The sequence below is a fragment of the Pelmatolapia mariae genome, linkage group LG7 (assembly GCF_036321145.2).
Source record: "Pelmatolapia mariae isolate MD_Pm_ZW linkage group LG7, Pm_UMD_F_2, whole genome shotgun sequence".
Lineage (NCBI taxonomy): Eukaryota > Metazoa > Chordata > Actinopteri > Cichliformes > Cichlidae > Pelmatolapia > Pelmatolapia mariae.
In genome coordinates this window covers 46,517,293-46,538,476 of record NC_086233.1, presented here as the reverse complement: position 1 = coordinate 46,538,476, position 21,184 = coordinate 46,517,293, and the positions used below count along the sequence as shown (strand labels likewise).

Genomic DNA, 21,184 nt, shown 5'->3' with positions numbered 1-21,184 from the left:
ACGAATTATTCATTTTGTGGTGATCGTATAATTACACAGGAGTGGAAATTGGAAACCTAAAACTTTTTCTAGATTTACACATCACTGTTCATGAAAATATTAAGTACCACTGTTTAGTTGCAGCTAAACTGTAAGACACAATGTAATGACAGTAGAGCCAATGAATGTAGAGAAGTGAAATATATTTTTGGAAGCTGGAAATGGATCACCTGTGGTTTCAGTTTTGGCTACGGCCCAAATGGAAATAAAGGAAACAAGAAATTAAACGAGGCTTTTGTTTGTTTTTTTATACATGGTATTACTGGTCTGGTACACTTGAGATCAAACTGGGATGTATGTGACCCATTAATTAAAGTGTACTGAATTAACTTCCAGTTTAGGTGACCAGATGACTCACCCATTTCTATCTCACATGATGAGAGGCTCAAAAGTCTTCTAGTGTGAGTCTCACAAGAAACACGGCTTACAAAGAATTGTGGTGATCTCTGAATTCAAAGATATGCAGAGATCATTTCAGAACATCACCTAAAACATCACTTTCCACAGCTGTTACAACAGGAAAAAAGGAATGGGGAGACACATAACCTTAAAGTAAATATAAAAAGTTAGATTCTAGATTTATGCTTGTAAAATGTGGTGAAAAATTACATTAAAATACAATATATAAGATCTGTCTTTCTATGATCAATGCCAAACCTTTGAACTGTATAGTTAGTGTGATTTATCTATCAGCTTACCCATCTATTTGTATTCTTATCTAACTCTGGATCATGAGGAGGCTGACGTCTTTCCCAGTTGTCACCCAGCAATAGAGGGCTACACCCTGGACCTGTCACCAGTGGATTGCAGGGCCAACACATATAGACCAGCAGAAAAGAGGTCTCCTTACTTGAATGGATGAAGACTGAAAAGCTCTAAAAACTGTTAAATGTGCCCACAAAGGTTGAGAGTGAACATGCAAGTCTACTCAAACAGCTTCCCTGGTGGTCAACAACACCTCTGTGAGGAAAGACAGCAATACAATGCCGATGTTCAAACCACAATACTGATACCTTGGGGCGAAAAAGTAAAAAAACAAAACAACTATTTGGCAGCCATTTTTTTTCTTTTACAAATGTAACATTCATTACAGAGAATATCAAAGTTACTTATGAAAACTTCATGTTAAATTACATGACGTGTGCTATACAAGACACAAGATTTCAATTTACAGCAGAAATCAGTCAACTATTCAATCATGTGAATGGCACACAAAAAAAGAAAGTATAACTATTTTGATCAGTGATTGCTTAAATCATTTTTATGTTGCTGTGAAATTCATTAGCTTGTAGCTCTTCGCACTTGGCTAGGTCTCCTGTGAAACTGATTTTGATCCAAGTGGAACTTCCTGTTAAAAGAAATGAAAATTCAAAAAATCAAAATGTAACCAGCAGAAAACTGTTGTGACAAAAGAGATAAATGTCAGCTGGAGATCTGTAAACGTCATCATCTTTGTTTAGTCAACAAGGCTGATAACGCTCATACGCTGATACAACAGTACAGGTTAATCCAGCTTACCAAATAACTTAAACACAGTTTAAACACAGTTTAAGCTATTAAATAGATTTTTTTTATGAGATGGCAAAAGCTTGCGTTGATTGTGATATTGCTTGAATTAATATTATAACACATGCATATTTTTCTAAGTAGCAGGACAACTGCTGTCATAATTTACCAAAAATAAAGTATCAAAAAGTCCACGACACCCTCCATCCTCAGTGTTCATCACTTCTTTGAGTTTGTGGTGCTGTTTTTAGAAGACAGAAAGTCCCGTTAATACAGTAGCAGTTACTCTAAGATCTGTGGATATTTATGTTGATTTCAGATGTGATGCTGCTGCACTCACCGGTGGTCTGAAGGAACTTCCAGTCTGCCTGCAGCCTGTGTCTCAGCCTCTCTATGGCCTCCACGTCTTCTGTTAGCGGGGCTTGAAGTTGCTTCAGAGAGGCGGCTGGGTTACCAAGGAGGGAGGATGCTGTGAGTCCGATAAGCGCCTTCTCCTCCTCCTGAAATTAAAAAGTAAATGAATTAATACTGAACACTAAGTATGCAAACATGCTGCCAACTCCTCTTAAAATGCTTATTAAGGTTTCACAATATAGCAGAATTAGAGGACATCTACTGTCTTCTTCTTTCAGCTGCTCCCTTTAGGGGTTATCAGAGTAGATCGTCTGCCTCCATATCACCCTATCCCTAGCATCCTCTTTTGTCACACCAACACTTTGTATATCCTCCACTACCTTCATCAAAGACTCCTTCACTTCATCCATCCAACCATATATCTCCAGAGCTCCTGCCTGGCCGCTCTAAATTGTTGAAGACATCTAGTGTACCTTTATGAAATCTTCCCCAGCACTCTTACCTGCAGTACCACCAGTGTATGTCCAAGTGCAAAGCTCTGCAGTAGGCCAATTAGCTGTTGCCACAAACTGTCACTGACTCCACTATCTGGCATTCGAACCAACACAACAAGACTGGGGTCATATTCATACCCAAGGGGCAGGAGGAGGCCAAACACAGCCTGTGTGAACCCTGATGTGTCACTGCAGCCCTGTGGGTGAACAAACAAATGCATTTAAACACATTTAAAAAACAAAAAAAAAACTACTCAAATTGTCTATGCAGAAAAATACATCTCAGTCGCCTTTAAGAGCTGTATCATAAAGGTTTCTGTCCAGAAATCCTTAGCAACTGTGTAATAATTCAGAAACTCTGAATATTAATTGATGCAGTTTTAAAGAAAAGGGAGCTCCTAACAAACACAGATGTCTACATCAGCGCTGTAACAACTTCTACTGTTATAACTTGCACATTACTTTTCTCAGCTTATATATACACTAACTTATTGGAAGTTACATGTCTACTTTTTAATGCACAGGTACAATAAACAATCTGCACTTTTCTAATTATTCTAAATATTCTTAACTATTTAAACATCTTTCAGTATCCTGCTCCGTTTGCACACTATGTGTACGCTAATTTAAATAACTGTACAGTACTCTGCTCTGGTAACTATTGTCCATGATGTAAATATGTAAAAATTGTGCTTCTGTTCTGTGTCCTGTTCTGTTTGTATATGTGTGTTTTTGCTGCTGATACAACCAAATTTCCCCTTGTGGGACAATTAAAGGATTATTCTATTCTTCTATTCTATTCTAATGCTGACTAGCGAGATATGTGAGTGTATATTTCTGGCAAATATTAAATGTGATTACAAAGCAAGCAGCAGTACCTTCTTCAGACACACACGAATGTAATATTTGCAGCTCTGTTCCTCTGTCTGTGCACTGCCCATCTGCACCACAAGTGTTTCTCTGAAAACAGAAAGACTTTGTCAGCATGCTGTCCTCGCCGTTATGGACAAATAGTGTGTTTTATTGTATCCATTGTGCCTTATAGTTTGGTTTTACTAAGACTAAAACAGACAGCAGAAATGATACTTGCCTGTCTTCTGTAATATGGCTTGGGACATTCCCATCACCCACACAGACGACCAAAACGCTGCATATATAAAGACGAGTTTTAACAAAACAGATTGCAATCTTGCTAATAAAACTTCAATATACATGCACACTCCAGCGGTATATTTAGTAGGCTATATTTATCATGTTAACTTGCACCTCTGTAGGTGTGGCATAGTTGTGCTTTGCAAGTATCTTCACTTCCAAGTGATATTTTGTACTAATTTTGCAGTTACGTCCTAAAATCTGTCTGTATAAATAAAATGACTTCACTTGTTCACAACACGAGAACGATACTGATATTTTATTTAGATTATTTAACCAAAAAGTACATAAAAATATTAGTTCCAAATAACTCCCACAGACCAAAGACATGCATGGAGTTAGGTTAAATGGTGATTCTAAATTTGCTGTAGGTGCAAATCTGAGCTACAATAGTTTAGACTGCATTTCCTTTGCAAAGTGACCAAGCATATTCTGTGTGTGTGTGTGTGTGTGTGTGTTTCCTGTAAGAATATTTCTAATCATTTTTAATCACTAGCTGATATTTTAAAAAAGCAGAAGGTGTAAGATTTGATTAAGTCGAGGGTGTTATACCGGTTGCTGAGAACAGTTGTAACGTGCTGGACAATGCTTGTCATCGCCTTGGTGACATCAGGGACCAGTGCAAGGCCACTGCAGATCTGAGAGAATGAGCGGGGAATTAAAATTATATCGTGTAGGCAGGTCAGCAAAGCACAAACTGTATTTACAAGACATGATATCATAATAGCACTCACATAAAAGAAACAAACAACATTGTGGCTTTACCTCATTCTTCTCCATTTTCTCTGTCAGGGCTATAAGACTGGAGACGGTTATAAAAGCAGTACTGTCATCTGCGTCTCTGAGGAAACTCTCCCTTGTTATAGAGAAAAAAAAGAAGATTTCAAACCCAGTTACAGTGAAAACCATGAACTGAAATGAGCCACAACAAACCACTCATCCATACCTTAACTTGCTGGCTAAGAGTGGGTCAAGATCCTCTGAGAAGCTGAAGCGTTCGCATCCCTCCGGGCAAGCCATGTCATCAGGGAGCACTAAAGCAGCACATACTGGAGGAGTGACACGTTTTGGAGGCTCAGGCCACACCTTTTCCTCTGCGTCCTTTGCTTCTTCTCCTCCTTTCTCTGTCGTTTCTTCTCCTTCTCCTAATTTAATCCGTTTGGTGCTGATGGTGGAGGCGGGCAGATCAGCTGAAGAAGGGAGTAACTGTTTTGAGACCATGTCTTTTATAGTGATGAGAAGTTCAAACAGAAGTAAATGTGAAATACAGCTAGCAAACTCTCAGCTAAGTGATGCTACATCACTCAGTTTGACTGAGGATGGAAACAAGTTAGAAAGAAATGAGGATATCAGACTCCTGCAGCCTCATGTCCCCTGAAGGCTCTGCTAAAGGCTCCGTTATGGTTACCTGCATGTTTGAGGCACGACCAGTAGGCCTTATGAGCTGATCGGACACACTGAAGAGATTCAAGTGCACTGAAAAAGAAGAATTAAATTGCTGCAGCTATAAAACACACAAACTTTGAGACACAAATTTGACTGATTATGATACACACCTTATACAGGGACTTTTGAGGCTTGCAGGTCTCGGCACAGGATCTCCAAGCAATGTCTGGACTGTCTGACACACAGATTGGGCGAGGGAAGTCAAGTTGTATCCCCCCTGGAAAACACGAAAACACAAGTTCCCAGACAACAAAACATTAACAGGCTGTTTTCTTGTTTCCATGTTTTAGCCGTATAGGCTGGGCGGCCTGACCTCCAGCACAGCACACAGTTTTCCCCCTGCTAGGTTCATCAGCAGGTGAGTCAGATGGGCAAAGACATCTGGAGTGGCACACATCTCACCCTAAAAATAAGTATAACAGTAAACGAGTGGATGCAGAGGTTTATAATGGATGCATGTAATTAGATAATGACATTAATAAATATGTCATACCTCTGGGTCACCGATGGCTGAGTCAAATCCCGCACACACCAAGACTAAGTCTGGGCAAAACTATCAAAAACAGTATGCTTAAACAAAACATTTCATAGATCACCTGCCCTTAGGTAGGAAAAAGTTAATTTTCGGAATGGCTCACCTCATATGCAACTGGCAGAAGAACGTGACAGAAGACTGACAGATAGTCGCCATTTTCCATGCCCACCTGAAATATCATGATGAAGTCTTTTCAGTAAATGGAATAAAACACACATACAGCTTGTACACACACAATCAGGAAAGCAAATAGCATGCATGTACACACTACCACAAACATAACTTCACTAGTGGAGGTAAAAACTGTGGCATTATGTGACACTGTAGACAAATTTGAACTAGGCTTAAGATAAAGCAAGAAGCAAATAGAAAAAAAAACCCCATAATGAAACCATAAGTGTGCAGTATTTCTCACCTTGTTCCATGGTACATTTATATTGAATCCTGCCCCTTTCTCTTTGCCAACAACGTCGTAGTCAGAATCTCTCAGATGAGGCCAGAATTTCTGATGCTCATAGCGGTGCCAAGAGAAGTAGAGCACGCTGTGAAAAGGAAAACAACAAACACAGTGAGCAGAATTTGAAACGCAAGCAGACAACATCTGCTTCTCCTTTATCAAAGACTCACCTGGGATCATCCTCAAAGCAATACTGCACCCCCTGACCGTGATGTATATCCCAGTCAACTATCAACACCCTGAAGACAAAATATGAGGTGAATACATACAGCTGTGGATTTTTGGATCGTTAACATCTTTAATGGTTGCCAGAATAAGCATAAAGACTAAAAGTCACATTACCTTTGGACTCCATATTTCTGCTTAGCATATCGAGCCGCTATAGCCACATTGTTGAACACACAGAAACCATTAGCAGCACTGCGCATACTGTGATGTCCTGGTGGTCTATTAATAATAAAAAAGAAGCAGTTCATACATTGCAATTTTTACACTTGTTGTTGCCCACTTTGCCCATTAACTACTGAAAAGTTAGTCACTAACAAACTAGTAAAAATTAGAGATGGCACGATACCACTTTTTTATGTCCGATACCGATATCATAAATTTGGATATCTGCCGATACCGATATGAATCCGATATAGTGTATTTTTTAATCAATAAAACTGTTTTTTAATATCTTGCTGCATTTTGTATAAGTTCATACTCAAGTTTAAATAAACAACAACACTAAAGCTATTCTGTTATACCTGTATGTAAAAAATACACTGCACCAAAAATATTTCATAGTTCAGCAACACTGATCAAGCTAATAAACTTAAAAATTCCATCCTTCCTATTCTGGTATTTTAAAGAGTACTTAGCAGAAATATTAAGCAACCTAACTAATAGGGTTGCAAACTCCCAGCAAAAAAAAAAAAATAGGGAACCACCCCCACCGTCCACCTCATGATGCTTAATCGACGTGATGCTTAATCAGCTTTAATTTAATGCAGTGTGAAAAAAAATGCACAGAATTAAATTATTTTTCAAGAATAATTAAATAGATTCAACATCTTTCTTCAACAGAATTGCAGACTGCACAGATGGTACCTTCCCAAAGTAAAAAGTACTATAGTTTACTAGGGTATATTAGACTTAACAGTTACTATATACAGTAATGGACTTCTATACATTTTACATCAGATTAAAACTTTGGGTGTAAGATTCAGATAATTATTTATTAAAAGCTAGACATTTTAAATGAGAATAAGAAAGAAAAGTATGTCTTTGTGCCCCCTTTTCCCTGTTAATGGTGGTGCTGTTGTTCAGCCACTGGTTTCCTCTTTCTGGTGCAAAGTGGGCCAAAAACAAAGAAGAGAGACGGACTCGTGACAGAAAAGCCGATCAGCTGATCATTAAGCAGTTTCATGAAGTAGCGGCAGGAAGGTGAGGGAGAGAGAGAGGCAGTCGCTCCATGTATCGGTTGTTAAGCTTAACGCGGGAATGCTTTACGAACATTCAGAGATGAACTTACACACTTGCTTTACTTCTCTCTGGGATAACTTCCTCGGAGATGAAATGCTGGTTTGGTAGCTAGGCTACAAATACACACAGCTGCTCTATCACGTGACGCATACTGCTCCGACATGCTACGGTTATGAGCCGAGTTACGCCATGTCGCAAGTTTTGTGAGGTACTTTTTTGATATTTAATGGATCGGATTACATTTTTTATTTTTCACCGATATCCGATCCAGTAATTTAGGTCAGTATCGGACCGATACCGATACGTAATATCGGATCGGTCCATCTCTAGTAAAAATATGAATTTAAATGTAAAGAGTTTTAACCAGATATTTACATTCCTATTAACTTAGCAATAATGGACAAAACAAAGGCACTAATACTAAAACAAGCCATGAGTGCATATCAGAACTGCTGTATCTCAGCCTCACCTGACTAAAGCCATGCCATTCCTCACCTTCCCTGTCATAACACTGTCTACCAGCTGCAGCGCAGCACCAGCAGCCAGCTTGGCACAGTGGTAGATGTTCTAGGACGGTAAATGACATACAGAAGAGGATGTCAGATACAGATTTTCAGTTCCTTTGCTCAGCTGTTAAGCGGGAGACTTACTGGGTGGAAGTAGACATCACCGTACTGACGAGTGAACTCCATGAGGTCCTCCAGACTCATGTAAGGTGTCTTCTTCACCGCCTCCAGGTATTCCTCGCTGTTGAGAGGAGCAAAGTAAACACAGCTCAGTGAACTGAGACAAATATCTAAACTATATCATACCTTCATGACAAGAGTTAGATAAGATGACCTGTGAGCCAGCAGAATTTCTGCGTCCGTGGCCTCACGGACAGGTACGGAGACGCAGCGATCAGCCAGGCCAGTCCTGACCAAAGCCTCATGACTCACAGTCAGACGCTCAGGCACCTCAATCTTACAAACTGGACTGCAGGAAAAACATTACACACTTTATGAATATTTGTTAATTAGAAAATAAACTGACACTGATCCATTTTACTATTCTATTTCTTTCACCTCTTATATAAAAACATAAAAAATATATAAAAGACACAGTGAGACATGCCGAATGACCTCTGTAGAAGTTAGATATGGAAAACAGCTAAATATGACTTTGTAAAGGAGATAACCAAAGCAACAGACTGTGCAGAAGAGAGGTGAAGAAGAGAGTGCACACAGGTGGAGTGGGTGCAGATGAATGTCAGGGGTGATTTGTGGCAAAAGAATTCCAGCAAGAGTGAAAGGGAAGGTTTACAAGATGGTAGTGAGACCTGCCTTTGATGATGGCAGAGCTGAAGATGTTAAGATTCAGATGTTCATAGATGTAGTGAAGGAGGACATGTAAAGGGTTGGTATATCAGAGGAGGGTGCTAGGATAGGGTGAAATTGAGGGAGATGTGGCGACCCCTAAAGGGAGCAGCCAAAAACAAAGAGAATAAACCCAGCAACACTGCATGGTTCAGACAAAGACATTTATTTCAGCAGTAGAACTGCAAATAGACAAAAGCTGGCGGTCAAAGCTCGTTGTCTTTCCAAAATAAAAGCATGAGCCTTAAACTGTAGAGTATTTTCGGCACATTTTGGCACAACTGAATTTACTCATTTTTTAACTGCGAAAGTTAAACCATAATTAGACCTCAATCAGTCCAAAAGAAAACAAAAACTATTTCGCAACGTTTTTAAACAGGTGGTGCAGCAGCTATAGCGGGCCCGGTGGGTGTAACACTGAAATCCCTGACCTGATTAAACGTGACCGAACAAAGTGCAACTGTAATAACCAAAACGGGTGTCTTCTCTAACTAACCGTGCCAGCAACAAGGAACAACTTAGGTTCCCATGACTTCTGACAGATCACACATTTTAGCCAGTTTTCAGTAATGGGAGAAAACAAATAACTTATCTGATGAAGTTACCCGTTCAGTGAAATTACAGTATGAAATATTTACTCCTTGATATACTTTAGGCATGCTAAGCTACACCCAAATGAGGTTGGACATTTGCAGAAAAGACATTTGAAGACTTTTCTTGTTAGCCACGTTAGCTTTATAAACGTAAACATGGATTTACTACTCACTCAACCCAGAGCAGTTTGTACTTGGTCATCTCGTCATCATAAATCAGCGCTGTTCCCATCTTCGTTATTCCTCGGGTAAGAATAGGTAAGTAGACTGCGACACTCACTTTGAGAGTAGCGACGTTTCTGCAGACAGTTTCCAAAAGGACATGAAGTAAGTTAAAAATGAGCCGCTAACTAATTCATTTTGATCCAGCATTGGCAGATTTTTATCGAAATGTGCAGCATATAAACGAATACCAGTATAATACCAAAATCCAGTGACTGTACAAAACTGTTTACAGTTATTCATCGACTCAAATGATCTTCTATGAGTTTTATGTTGGTTTTCACACAGTTCACTAGCGCAGCAGCGCCACCTGCTGGACGGGGTTCGATACTCGTCGTTCATTATCTGTCCCACTGATGCCCAAAGTGACAGAATCACAGAATCATAGTACCAGTGCTGGGGTATCTTGGGTCATTTACAAGAAATTCATTAAATTTAAACTAAAGCCAGATTCTTAATTTCTTAGTTCGGGCATGGTTGATTAGTCTTGGATTTGGATACAAACCACAAAAGCAGAACTTTATCTTTAACTTTAACTCATTGTTAAACATACAATATATAAAAAAATGAATAAAAATTAACAATATTATTAGTACTGTATCCTGTATATCCTTTGACCTATGCTATCTTTTTACTATTGAAGATCTACCTCACTGCACCTACACTTTATATTCTTGTGTTGATTTTTTTAAGGTACATCGAGGTTCAAACTTCCTGTGGCTTCCTTAGTAGTTAAATCAGTTATTCATGACATGTCTTGTTTGAGCTGTATGACTGTTTTGGAGACTGCTGTTTGAGGTGTTAAATGATGTCACATTGTACTGCTACTGATACAAGTGGAGGAGCCAGAGTATTCGAAACACTTTAGGGAAGCGAATGTAACAACAGCACTGAAGAGGTAAGTTCTAAAATTTGAAGTAGCTTCATAAAAAAGTGAACATTATACCTGTGTGAACAGTGTGTCTCATGGTAGGACAGCTGTACTTGCCCATTTAAAGTCAGTGTTCTTCATAAAGGGATTATAAATCTTTTATTTTTTTCAAAGGAAAATTTGCAACAAATGAAAAAAAAATTCTTTACATCACTTCCTGACATCATTTTAATAATGAATAATAAAAACAGTTTAACAAAATCAACAAATAATTCAAGATATACAGGAGTGCAAAATATGGAAACAGTTCATGTTACATGAGAAGATTTGGTTTGACTGGAGAGCATGTTTTGCATGGAGTCTTAATGGAATGGGTGGAATTTTTCCTGTGGGAAACAAACCATCAGAAACCATATTGCATGCCTTCTTCTGATGATAATATTTATTTTGAAAATATTGACATACGTACACAATGTCATGCATTCCATTTTATTTTCACTGTTCATTACATAGGGTTAGCGTTACTTAATTGTCAGAAAACATTGCACCCTGATATCTTGACTTCTTGAGTTCTTCAGGTGTGGCAATGCCCATCTCCCTAACTCCCGCCTCCTGTTCCTCCTCTGTCCTGTCTGCTGTTTCTTCCTGTGTCCTCATGGGAAAAGCTGAGCTCTGCTCCGCTTTCTCTTCAACTCCTTCAGCTTCGTGCCCTTCCTTTCCCTTTGCTCCTTTTCTTTTCATCCTGCACAACACAAGGAAAGCTCCTTTGCATCTCTTCCTAAATGATGGGTCACAGGCAGCGTAGAGGAGAGGGTTCAGGCAGGAGTTGAGGTAGGCTAAACAGGTGACATATGGATGAGCAGCCAATAATATCTGATCTAAAGAGCAGGAGTATGGGACAAATCCAAACTCAAGCAGCAGGGACACCGTTTTATTGACATGGAGAGGCAGCCAGCACAAGAAGAATGCCATCACTAACGTGACAATGACCCTGAGGAGTCTGCGCTGCCGTCTACGGTCAGGACGAGGGCCCCGTCCGAAATGTCTGCTGAGAAGTTGGACCAGTGAGCAGTAGCAGACCAGTAAGATGACAAAAGGAAGCAGGAAGCCAATAAGAGTTGATTTAATACTTAATGCAGCAGCCCACCACATCTCTGTCCTGTTTTTTTCTTCCTCCTCCAGCTCTGCTCCAGTCAGCATGGAGTAATCCATCTGGCAAGAAAGGAAGACAGACCTGGAATCAGTGGGTTCCAGCTGCCAGTCGTCCTCATATTCAGGGTAAAGTTCCACCTCCCGGACAGAGCGCAGCAGCAAACCGGGAAGTGCCAGTACTCCCGCCAGCACCCACATCCCTCCAAGTATCCACAAAGCCTTGCTGGGGCAGCTCCTTGGTGCATGGTGGCTGGAGTGCCGGTGCCCAGTCAGAACCCAGTAGCGCTCCACACTTAGCATGCTCAGGCTGAATACGCTGGCATACATGTTCAGAGCTGTGAGGAAGCTGCTGATTTGGCAGAGAGGTTGCCCGAAAGGCCAGTGGTAGCCCATCGCTGTGTAGACGGACCAAAGGGGAAGAGTCACAAGGAAACAAAGGTCAGCTAAAGCTAAACTGGCAATCAGAGAGTCAGTCAGTGAGCGAGAGGGACGGGAGATGGTGGGAGAGCAAGAGGATGAGGTGCAGGAATGGGAGGATGTTCTGTAGCTTTGCCTGGAGGAAAATCCACAGTTTGAACTTTGAACTTTGCCAGTGTCATTAATGTGCTGCTGACTGCTTCTAAAAATGTTCCTGCAGCAGAACTGGCCATCTTCTGCTGGCTTTCGGTCCCTTCTCCTCCTCCCCTCCACTCGGTCCAGGTAGGCCCAAAGCACCAGGCTGTTGCCAGGACAACCAACCAGAAATGCTAGCAGGTAGACAGATGGGATGATGAAAAATGAGGGAGACCAGTCACTGTAGTCACAGAGAGGGAGGTTGGTGGGAGCAGGGGAGGCGAGGTAATCTGGTTCTGACATCACTCTGTATGTACTTGGTTTTTTATCGAAAAGGTTTTGGCATTAAAATCCACTGGAGTTTTTAACACTGTAGCCAAAACAGCATAATATCTAGATGTGAAGAGACAAGATTCCTGCACTGGAGGAATGGTTTTAGGTGAAGAGGTCCAAATTCCAGGAGTGGATAAGCCTCCAGTTCACGTCTCTTGATTTTGATAGTCTGGAAATTCAGTGAAAGACACAAATAGATTTTTTTAAACTTTAGCTACACTCATTTTTGGGATTATGTAAATTTATGATTTTTCCATGCTCAGGCTTCTCCCAATCATCACAACCTAAATATATTAAGGATCATGAGGACCTCACTTTTTTCTATACAGCAATTTAAACACTTAGACAAACAATTTTAGGCAATTTTAACATAAATTAAAACTCATACAAGACAACAAACAGAATCAAGACTGCAAAAGTGCACACCTTAAGTAAGGAATTTCTAGGACCATGAGCCCTTTCACTGTGATGACATAACATGGTTTAACTGAGTAAACATTTATAGCTTTCTGCTTTCATGTTCAATTCTGAAAGTGAATTCTGAAAATCTGCATCAAAGCTCTGTCCAACTGGCGTGTTTTATAAATACATTTTTTATCTTGACTATGTGAAATAAGAGAGGATTTTGATGAAGGCACTTACCTTATAGTTGCTTTATTACCTTGGATAAAACCCATTCGCAGGTGCTTACAACCATGGTACGATAGTTGTTATACAGAAATCATCACCATCCCATCTTCTCCTGCTGAACTTCCAGTCTGGGCTTTCTTCTGTCTCTCTCTCAATCTCAGCTTCTGTAACATGCCGACTGAAGAAGGTGAGTGTTTCTCTTAAGTCTAAATATACACCAGTGTCGCCTAAACACACACACAAGTAAACTAAAACCCAGAACCCTCCTTTCTCCCATTCTCTAAACTAGACCACCCCAGCAGAAAGTAACAAGACCTGCAAGCATCAAACCCCCCCCCCCCCCCCCCCAAACACAAACATACTCACATCCCAAGAGACACAATAACTCCACTCATCCTTCCCCCCACAAACTCGAGATACACAAACAGAGTCCTCCATCTCCTATACTGCTCGTATTCTCCATGCAAAGACACAAACAGATCCAAATGCACCTATAGTGCACAAATACGTGCAAACACAAGCACCCTCTTTGTTGTCGGGGGTCTCACATTTGCTCTCAGTGGTCAAATGCAGCTACCCACACTGAGAGCAAATAACAGCCCTCACATTCATAGTCAAACTACAATATCAGAATAGAGGCAGCCTTCATGAATACAATGAAAAGGCCTTCAAGCCATTGATCCATACAGCTTCAGAAATAAGAATTTCCATGTGAAAGTACATCCAAACCCACAGCTGTGTGGTCTCATGTCTCATGGAAGCTGCTAAAAGGTCAATTAAAATCATGCTCAGCATGGTTTCTGAGATCCTTTCTCAATCTCAACTGTACAAACAGCATAATCAGTTATTTTTATTCAAAGGAGTAAGACGCTTTGATCGAAGTAACAAAATCAATTTAGTCCAAGAAATGTATTCGTTTTATGGACTTATTTATCTTCATTCTGCTCATCCTTAAACTGCATTTTCTCCTTTGGACTTTCTTCCTAATAATGAATATGGTAAACAATGACTCACACTAGTTAGTTGTTATGCTTACGAAATACAATAATAAATGATTAGGACTTAATAATAAAATCATTCCAATTTATACAACGATAAAAGACTATCTTTAAGAGGTAGTTGGAAATGTCCTGTCTAAACCTACATATTTTATGGATGGAGTGATGATGATGAATGGGGTCAGCGTGGAATTACAGTGTAAATAGTGAGGCTGTTCGGATAGTAAACAGGAAGTGCGTGTTTCCACAGAGGTCATTCTGCCACTAACCTGTAGTTATGGGAACAGATGTTTCTAAAAAACAAAAAAAACATTCCAGTCAGTCTTTTCTCTTACAACACACACACACACACACACACACACACACACACACACACGCACACAGACACAAGCAAACACACACAAGCACACACACAAGGACACACACACACACACGCACACAGACACAAGCAAACACACACAAGCACACACACAAGGACACACACACACACACGCACACAGACACAAGCGCACACACAAGGACACACATGCACACACACACGCGCGCACACACAAGCAAACACACGCACACAGACACAAGCAAACACACATGCACACACACAAAACTTTACTGCTGAGAAGGAAGGAAAGGCAGAGTAAATACAAGTAAAAAGAAAAGAAAACTGTAGGCTGTTGTGTGCTGATCTCAGAGGTCAGTTTGCATCTGTTTTCAGATTTTATTCAGTCTACCTACTTGTATTTTTGCTAAAATGTAAGTATAAATCTTGTATTTTATCATGCCCCTCAATACAATACAGCATAAAAAATAAAAATAATAACTGAAATATGTTGTATTGTCATAAAGCTGTCCAGCAGTATATAAACACAATCATCTTCAGCTGCAAAATTAAAGTAATAAAGACTCTAATTAATCAATAATATAACAATTATGACCCCACATAATGAGTATTATTAGACACTGATGATAAAAATGTTTTTTTACTTTAGTAGGATTAAGTAGAATTTTACCCAGGTACAGAGTGTAAATACAGGTTTTTCCATTTTTTCACTGTTTTTTTTTTTTTTTACAACAGTTACTCATTAGCCTACAAAAGGCGTGTAAGTGTGCAATAAAGTGCAATGCCACTTGTCACATTTCACCCATATTCATGCATAGTGCTGCATATGAGCCTGAATTTCAGACCACTGTCATCAATTTCTTAAAACTATATTTCTCCCTTTATTTCATAAAGATTTCAAAATCCTTGTAAATTTAACCACATGTTTAGGATGCCTACAAGTCTTCCACTTGAAAAATGTTCTTTCTGCTTTGCTGTGCCTGTTATTTGGTACCTTTTTAAACATGGTAGTGGATCGTTTGCCTGCTGAAAGGAGAACAAGATAAGGATTTGCATAATATGCCTGATATGGAAAGAGCCACAAGACAGGCAAAAAGCACACAGCAGTAGAGTCTTTCATGGGGATTAAATGCACCGTGGAGAAATAGATGTTTCATCATGTCTGTCTACAGAACAGATCAAGCTTTCATCTGTCTTCTGATTGTCATGATGGTAGGAGGCGAGGTGCAGGAAAACCTTTCATCCGAGTGTAAGCAGTTTTTGTATATGGGAACGCTGCTTCGAGGGCTTCAAGAGCAGTCGTTTAAAAAGATTTGCCAGTTCTATGGGGGTAAGCCACGATTTGTAACCCTCTACGACACCTTCAACCACATCCCTATTTATTCTGCCTACACCTTCAAGCGCTCAGACGGCTCCAAGAAAGTGGACGTGCCTTGGATGTATGAGCCGCAGGTAGGCATGGATGCTAGCTTTGCTGTCTGAGCCTTCAAATGTGTTCTGACCATCTGCCAAAAAGTGGTGGTGTTTCTGTATTTTGTTTCTGTGTGTGTCTGTGTGTGTCTGTGTTTTTGTGTCTAATATCTGCTGATATTCTCATGCACTGGTAAATAGGCTGTAGTCAACAGAACATATATATATATATAAAATAATGACCTGTATTGCAAGTCTCTTTATGACCGTTGTACAATATTGTCAATCCAATGCCAATTTTTTTTTCTCGATATGACTTGATATCATTCATGACAAATATGTTGAGATACAGATATGTATAAGAGCTTATGGATGAATAGTAATTCACCACAGTTTAAATACAACTAATCATTTCACTTTTTGCCACTAGGTGCTTGTCACAAAGTTTGAAAATTGAAACTCCAGTTTTATCAATAAATGCACTACTACCACTGCTGTGGGGTTACCAGAAGGTCAAAAGTTCTTTTTTATCAAGTAAAATGCTGTTGTTGCATGCCAAAAAAATTACAACCTGAATGTTCCGTTTTTGCTAATTCACTGTGATCAGTGCAAATGTATAGGTTATGTATGTTAAAATATATTAAAATAAACATTGTTGAACTAACACTTTTTACTAGCAGCATCTCAGCCTTTTAATAATCTTTTTGTAAATGAACAGTGAAGCCCATTTTCAGAATGCACACCCTTTAAATAAAATGAAGATGATACATTTAGGGTTGTTGCTGGTAATAAATAATATAAATATATAATAAATCTAAATATCCTGTTTATTTTATAATTTTAACATGACCATGTTAATAGCTCTCCTCAGTGTCCGGCCCCAGAGACATGCAGCAGCTGCCTTCAGAAAATGTGCACGGGAGTTTTGAGGATGCTCAGGCTGTGCTTGAGGACTACTCCGACACTGTGATCTACGAACGCGGTCAGCTCAATCCAGATGAGCACCAGGCCGACCCTGAAGACAAAGCAGCCACCTACACGTTGACAAATGTGGTTCCTCAGGCTCGTGAGTTCAACATTGGTCCATGGAAACAACACGAGAACACCATCCGCAGGAGGCTCAACAACTACTGCAGGGGAACCGCCTACGTGGTCACCGGGGTCACCACGTCGGGCCACACAATCCGCCGTCACAACATCAACCGTGTGGGCATCCCTACCTACCTGTGGTCAGCCTACTGCTGCCCTGATTATGACCACAATGCTCCGTACTCCGAGCGCTCCAAGTTCCCTGCATTTGCATCTCGTGGGCTCAACGACAGAGAAAATAATAAAGTTATAGAGATGACGGTGCAGCAGCTGGAGGATTTCCTGAAGAGAGTAACTTATGTTGACAGCTCTTTCCAGATCTTCTATGACAACTGCCTGCCTCCTAATGGTGCACCACATTTGTCTTAAAAAAAAAAAATTACATTTCCATTAGTGTGTAAAACAATCAAAATTTTTGTTCATCTTCACGTTATCTCTGGCAAACCCATGCTCCTTATAAATTAAAACTACACCTGCCTCTGTAGGCCTTTTGTTCAGGACAGAGATTAGACCAGCTGTTTTACATTTTCTCATACACCTTAACTACAGCAGTTCTCTGCACCTCAGTTTGCACTAGTTCTACAGCCTTAGAAGAGCATTTCTAGATTTTGGGAAAAGTACTAGCTGCTAATTGCTCTGACATTTGGATTTCAAACTGTACCATTAAATGTGAACTACACACAAAAAACCTCCCAACATTATGGCCAAATTAATTAGAATATAAAAATAAAATCCTTTGTCTGCTACTACTTCTTTTTGTGACTGTCTATTCATTTTATTCAGCGTCTGGTTTCTTTAATCGTTTTTTCACACAGGAGGTCACACATGATACAGTATTATAACATAAAACAGATAAGCCAATATTAACTCCATGAATTATATTAGTGAATGATACCGAATGAATGATATTTCGGGCAGATCCTGGCGGTTGGCATATGACAGCATTTCAGGTGGTCAACTCAACTGTGGATGCTTTGACCAGCAGCAGATTGATAAAAAGCCCAAAGTATAGAAGTCAAAGAATAACTTGCTGATGTGACCAGAAGAGGGAGACCCTATCAGTGTAATCTTAAGTCTCACTATTTACACTTGTGGGGGAGTGAAAAGAGAGAAACAAGGTCATGTTCAGCTGTGTCTGTTACTTTACAGTAATGTCCACGTTTGTCCAATCCATTCTGAACCCTGAAAATTTATGAAACTATATACATAAAAACGACTGTAATCCATAATTAATTAATTAAACAGACATGTTTTATTCTAAAATCCCTTGGATTGAAGTTGAAAGTCTGAATTTCAATCACATATTGATTGATTTAAAATAGACTGTGTTGGAGCATAGAGGCAAAATGATCAAAAATCATGGCATTGTCCAAAAATGTATGGACCCAACATTATGCTGCAAATTGAATCACTGTTGCAATCCCCAAAAGGAGAATGAAACTAAGAAGAAGTAGTGTAGATAGTCTAACAAAATACAGTTATAATGATTGTGTATTCAATTCAATTTTATTTTATTTATACAGCACCAAATCACAACAAGAGTCACTTCAAGGTGCTTTATATTGTAAGGTAAACCCTACAATAAAACATACAGAGAAGAACCCAACAATCATATGACCCCCTATGAGCATATGAGCAAACACTTTGGTGACAGTAAGAAGGAAAACATCCCTTTTAACAGGAAGAAACCTCCAGCAGAACCAGGCTCAGGGAGGGGCGGTCATCTGCCACCATCAGTTGGGGTGAAGGGAAGAAGACAGGAAAAAGACATGCTGTGGAAGAGAGCCAGAGATTAATAACAAGTAATTATTCAATGCAGAGAGGTCTATTAACACATAGTGAGTAAGAAAGGTGACTGAAGAAATACTCAGTGCATCATGGGAATCCCCCAGCAGCCTACACATATTGTAGCATAACTAAGGGAGGGTCAGGGTCACCTGATCCAGCTCTCTATATACTTTATATACTTTAGCAAAAAGAAAAGTTTTGAGGTTAATTTTAAAAGTAGAGATAGTGTCTGTCAAATCCAAACTGGAAGCTGGTTCTACAGAAGAGGGGCCTGAAAACTGAAGGCTCTCCCTCCCATTCTACTTTTAAATACTCTAGGAACAACAAGTAAGCCTGCAGTGTGAGAGCGAAGTGCTCTAATGGAATGATATGGTACTATAAGGTCATTAAGAAAAGATGGGGCCTGATTATTCGTGACCTTGTATGTGAGGGGCAGGATTTTGAATTAAATTCATTAACAAGGAGCCAGTGAAGGGAAGCTAATTAAGGAGAAATGTGCTCTCTCTTTCTAGTCCCTTTCTAGTCCTTGAAATTCCTGAAAGAAATTCCTGCAGTGTAACTAATTGGTGTGTGTTATTTGGCGTCATAGATAGATAGGTTTAATCTGCATAGCACTGAAAATGTATGCTATGCCTTCTGATGCAGGGAAGCATGTATAATGTAAACAGAATTGGTCCTAGCACTGAGCCCTGTGGAACTGCATAATTAACCTTAGTGTGTGAAGAAGACTCTCCATTTACATGTACAAATTGGAGTCTATTAGATAGATATGATACAAACCACTGCAGCGCAGTACCTGTAATACCTACAGCATATTCTAATGGCTCTAATAGAATATTATGGTCGACAGTATCGAACGCTGCACTGAGGTCTATCAGGACAAGCACAGAGATGAGTTCACTGTCAGAGGTCATAAGAAGATCATTTGTAACCTTCACTAAAGCTGTTTCTGTGCTGTGATGAGCTCTGAAACCTGACTGAAACTCTTCAAATAAGCCATCCCCTTGCAGATGATCTGTTAGCTGTTTGACAACTGTCCTTTCAAAGATTTTTTAGATGAAAGAAAGGTTGGAAATTGGCCTATAATTAATTAAAACAGCTGGGTTAAAAGATGGCTTTTTAAGTAACAGTTTAACTACAGCCAGCTTTAAGGCCTATGGCACATAGCCAATTATTAGAGATAGGTTAATCATATTGAAGATTGAAGCATTAATTCTTTGTAGGATTTCTTTGAGCAGTTTTGTAGGAATGGGGTCTAAAAGACACGTTGATGGTTTGCAGGAAGTAATTACTGAAGTTAACTCAGAAAGATCAATTGGAGAAAAAGAGTCTAAATGAATATCAATGGTACTGAAAGTAGCTGTAGATAATGTTACATCTGTGAAATGATTTTGAGTAATTTTTTCCCTAATGGTTAAATTTTTAATTGTAAAGAAATTCATGAAGTTATTACTAGTTAGTGTTGAAGGAATGGTTGGCTCAATAGAGCTCCGACTTTTTGTCAGCCTGGCTACAGTGCTGAAGAGAAACCTAGGGTTGTTCTTATTTCCTTCAATCAGTGATGAATAGTAAGTTGTTCTGGCTTTGCGGAGGGCTTTCTTATAAAGCAACAAACTATTTCTCCACGCTAAATGATGATCTTCTAAATTTGTGACCTGCCATCTCCTCTCCAGCTTACGAGTTATCTGCTTTAGGCTACGTGTTTGAGAATTATACCACGGAGTCAGGTACTTCTGATTTGAGGCCTTAGTTTTCACAGGAGCTACAGTATCCAGAGTCATACGTAGTGAGGAGGCAAAGTTATTAACAAGATAATCAACCTCTGTTGGAGTAGCGTTCAGGTAGCTGCTCTGCTCTGTGTTGGTGCAGGGCCTTGAACATGATAACAGTGGGTGAATTATATTCTTAAACTTAGTTACAGCTTTCAGAAAGACATCTACTGTGATGAAGTCTACTCCCCACTATTATTTAACACTGTTAAAAGTTCAGTTTCTATGCCATATGTTAAAACAAGATCTAGAGTGTGATTAAAGTGGTGGGTGGGTTCTCTTACATTTTGAGAGAAGCCAATTGTGTCTAATAACAGATTAAATGCTGTGTTGAGGCTGTCATTTTTACATCTACATGGAAGTTAAAATCACCCACAATAATTATTTTATCTGAGCTGAGCACTAAATCAGGTAACAAGTCTGAGAAATCTGACAGAAACTGTGTGAGGCCCAGGTGGACGCTAGATGATAACAAATAAGGCTGTTTTTTGAGTTTTCCAGCTAGGGTGGACAAGGCCAAGCATTAGACTTTAAAATGAATTAAAATTCTGTTTTGGTCTTCAGTTGATTAACAAGCTGGTGTGGAAAATTGCTGCCACACCGCCCCCTTGGCCTCTGCTTCGAGGATTCTTATA

General features: G+C 39.6%; 3 protein-coding genes across 6 annotated transcripts; 1 reads left to right on the top strand and 2 right to left on the bottom strand.

Annotated features, from left to right (window-relative positions):
• Window positions 1-297: 297 nt before the first annotated feature.
• Window positions 298-9,881, bottom strand: hdac10 (histone deacetylase 10). Of its 4 annotated transcripts, none has more exons than XM_063479305.1 (22): window positions 9,812-9,881; window positions 9,572-9,697; window positions 8,291-8,425; window positions 8,101-8,197; window positions 7,920-8,017; window positions 6,326-6,430; window positions 6,154-6,222; window positions 5,942-6,068; window positions 5,630-5,695; window positions 5,485-5,544; window positions 5,305-5,394; window positions 5,102-5,208; window positions 4,954-5,021; window positions 4,492-4,735; window positions 4,311-4,401; window positions 4,098-4,183; window positions 3,484-3,540; window positions 3,272-3,353; window positions 2,402-2,590; window positions 1,886-2,045; window positions 1,715-1,786; window positions 298-1,387 (listed from the first exon to the last, which is right to left on the bottom strand). In XM_063479305.1, exons 2-21 carry the CDS (start codon window positions 9,628-9,630, stop codon window positions 1,755-1,757), a joined length of 2,022 nt encoding a protein of 673 aa, XP_063335375.1. In that variant the 5' UTR covers window positions 9,631-9,697; window positions 9,812-9,881; the 3' UTR covers window positions 298-1,387; window positions 1,715-1,754. The 4 variants fall into 4 exon arrangements, with proteins under 4 accessions (XP_063335375.1, XP_063335374.1, XP_063335376.1 ...); XM_063479304.1 differs by having other exon boundaries at window positions 9,823-9,877; XM_063479306.1 differs by having other exon boundaries at window positions 9,854-9,871.
• Window positions 9,882-10,714: 833 nt separating this feature from the next.
• On the bottom strand, window positions 10,715-13,319 carry aplnr2 (apelin receptor 2). The gene is made up of 2 exons (XM_063479308.1): window positions 13,171-13,319; window positions 10,715-12,697 (listed from the first exon to the last, which is right to left on the bottom strand). The coding sequence occupies exon 2, from the start codon at window positions 12,496-12,498 to the stop codon at window positions 11,017-11,019; it is 1,482 nt and encodes a 493-aa protein (XP_063335378.1). The 5' UTR covers window positions 12,499-12,697; window positions 13,171-13,319; the 3' UTR covers window positions 10,715-11,016.
• A 2,311-nt stretch (window positions 13,320-15,630) lies between these two features.
• On the top strand, window positions 15,631-17,690 carry LOC134632326 (endonuclease domain-containing 1 protein-like). The gene is made up of 2 exons (XM_063481001.1): window positions 15,631-15,945; window positions 16,765-17,690. The coding sequence occupies exons 1-2, from the start codon at window positions 15,652-15,654 to the stop codon at window positions 17,359-17,361; spliced, it is 891 nt and encodes a 296-aa protein (XP_063337071.1). The 5' UTR covers window positions 15,631-15,651; the 3' UTR covers window positions 17,362-17,690.
• The last annotated feature ends 3,494 nt before the right edge of the window (window positions 17,691-21,184 follow it).

What these genes read in the sequence shown, in the direction of transcription:
- hdac10 (XM_063479305.1), bottom strand. Translation starts at nt 9,630, where the DNA reads ATGGGAACAGCGCTGATTTATGATGACGAGATGACCAAGTACAAACTG. An exon ending in CTCAAAAGTCCCTGTATAAG is followed by an intron (nt 5,022 to 5,101) that starts GTGTGTATCATA and finishes CTTCTTTTTCAG; the next exon opens with TGCACTTGAATCTCTTCAGT. An exon ending in TTCGTGTGTGTCTGAAGAAG is followed by an intron (nt 2,591 to 3,271) that starts GTACTGCTGCTT and finishes GTTCACCCACAG; the next exon opens with GGCTGCAGTGACACATCAGG.
- aplnr2 (XM_063479308.1), bottom strand. Translation starts at nt 12,498, where the DNA reads ATGTCAGAACCAGATTACCTCGCCTCCCCTGCTCCCACCAACCTCCCT.
- LOC134632326 (XM_063481001.1), top strand. Translation starts at nt 15,652, where the DNA reads ATGTCTGTCTACAGAACAGATCAAGCTTTCATCTGTCTTCTGATTGTC. An exon ending in CTTGGATGTATGAGCCGCAG is followed by an intron (nt 15,946 to 16,764) that starts GTAGGCATGGAT and finishes CCATGTTAATAG; the next exon opens with CTCTCCTCAGTGTCCGGCCC.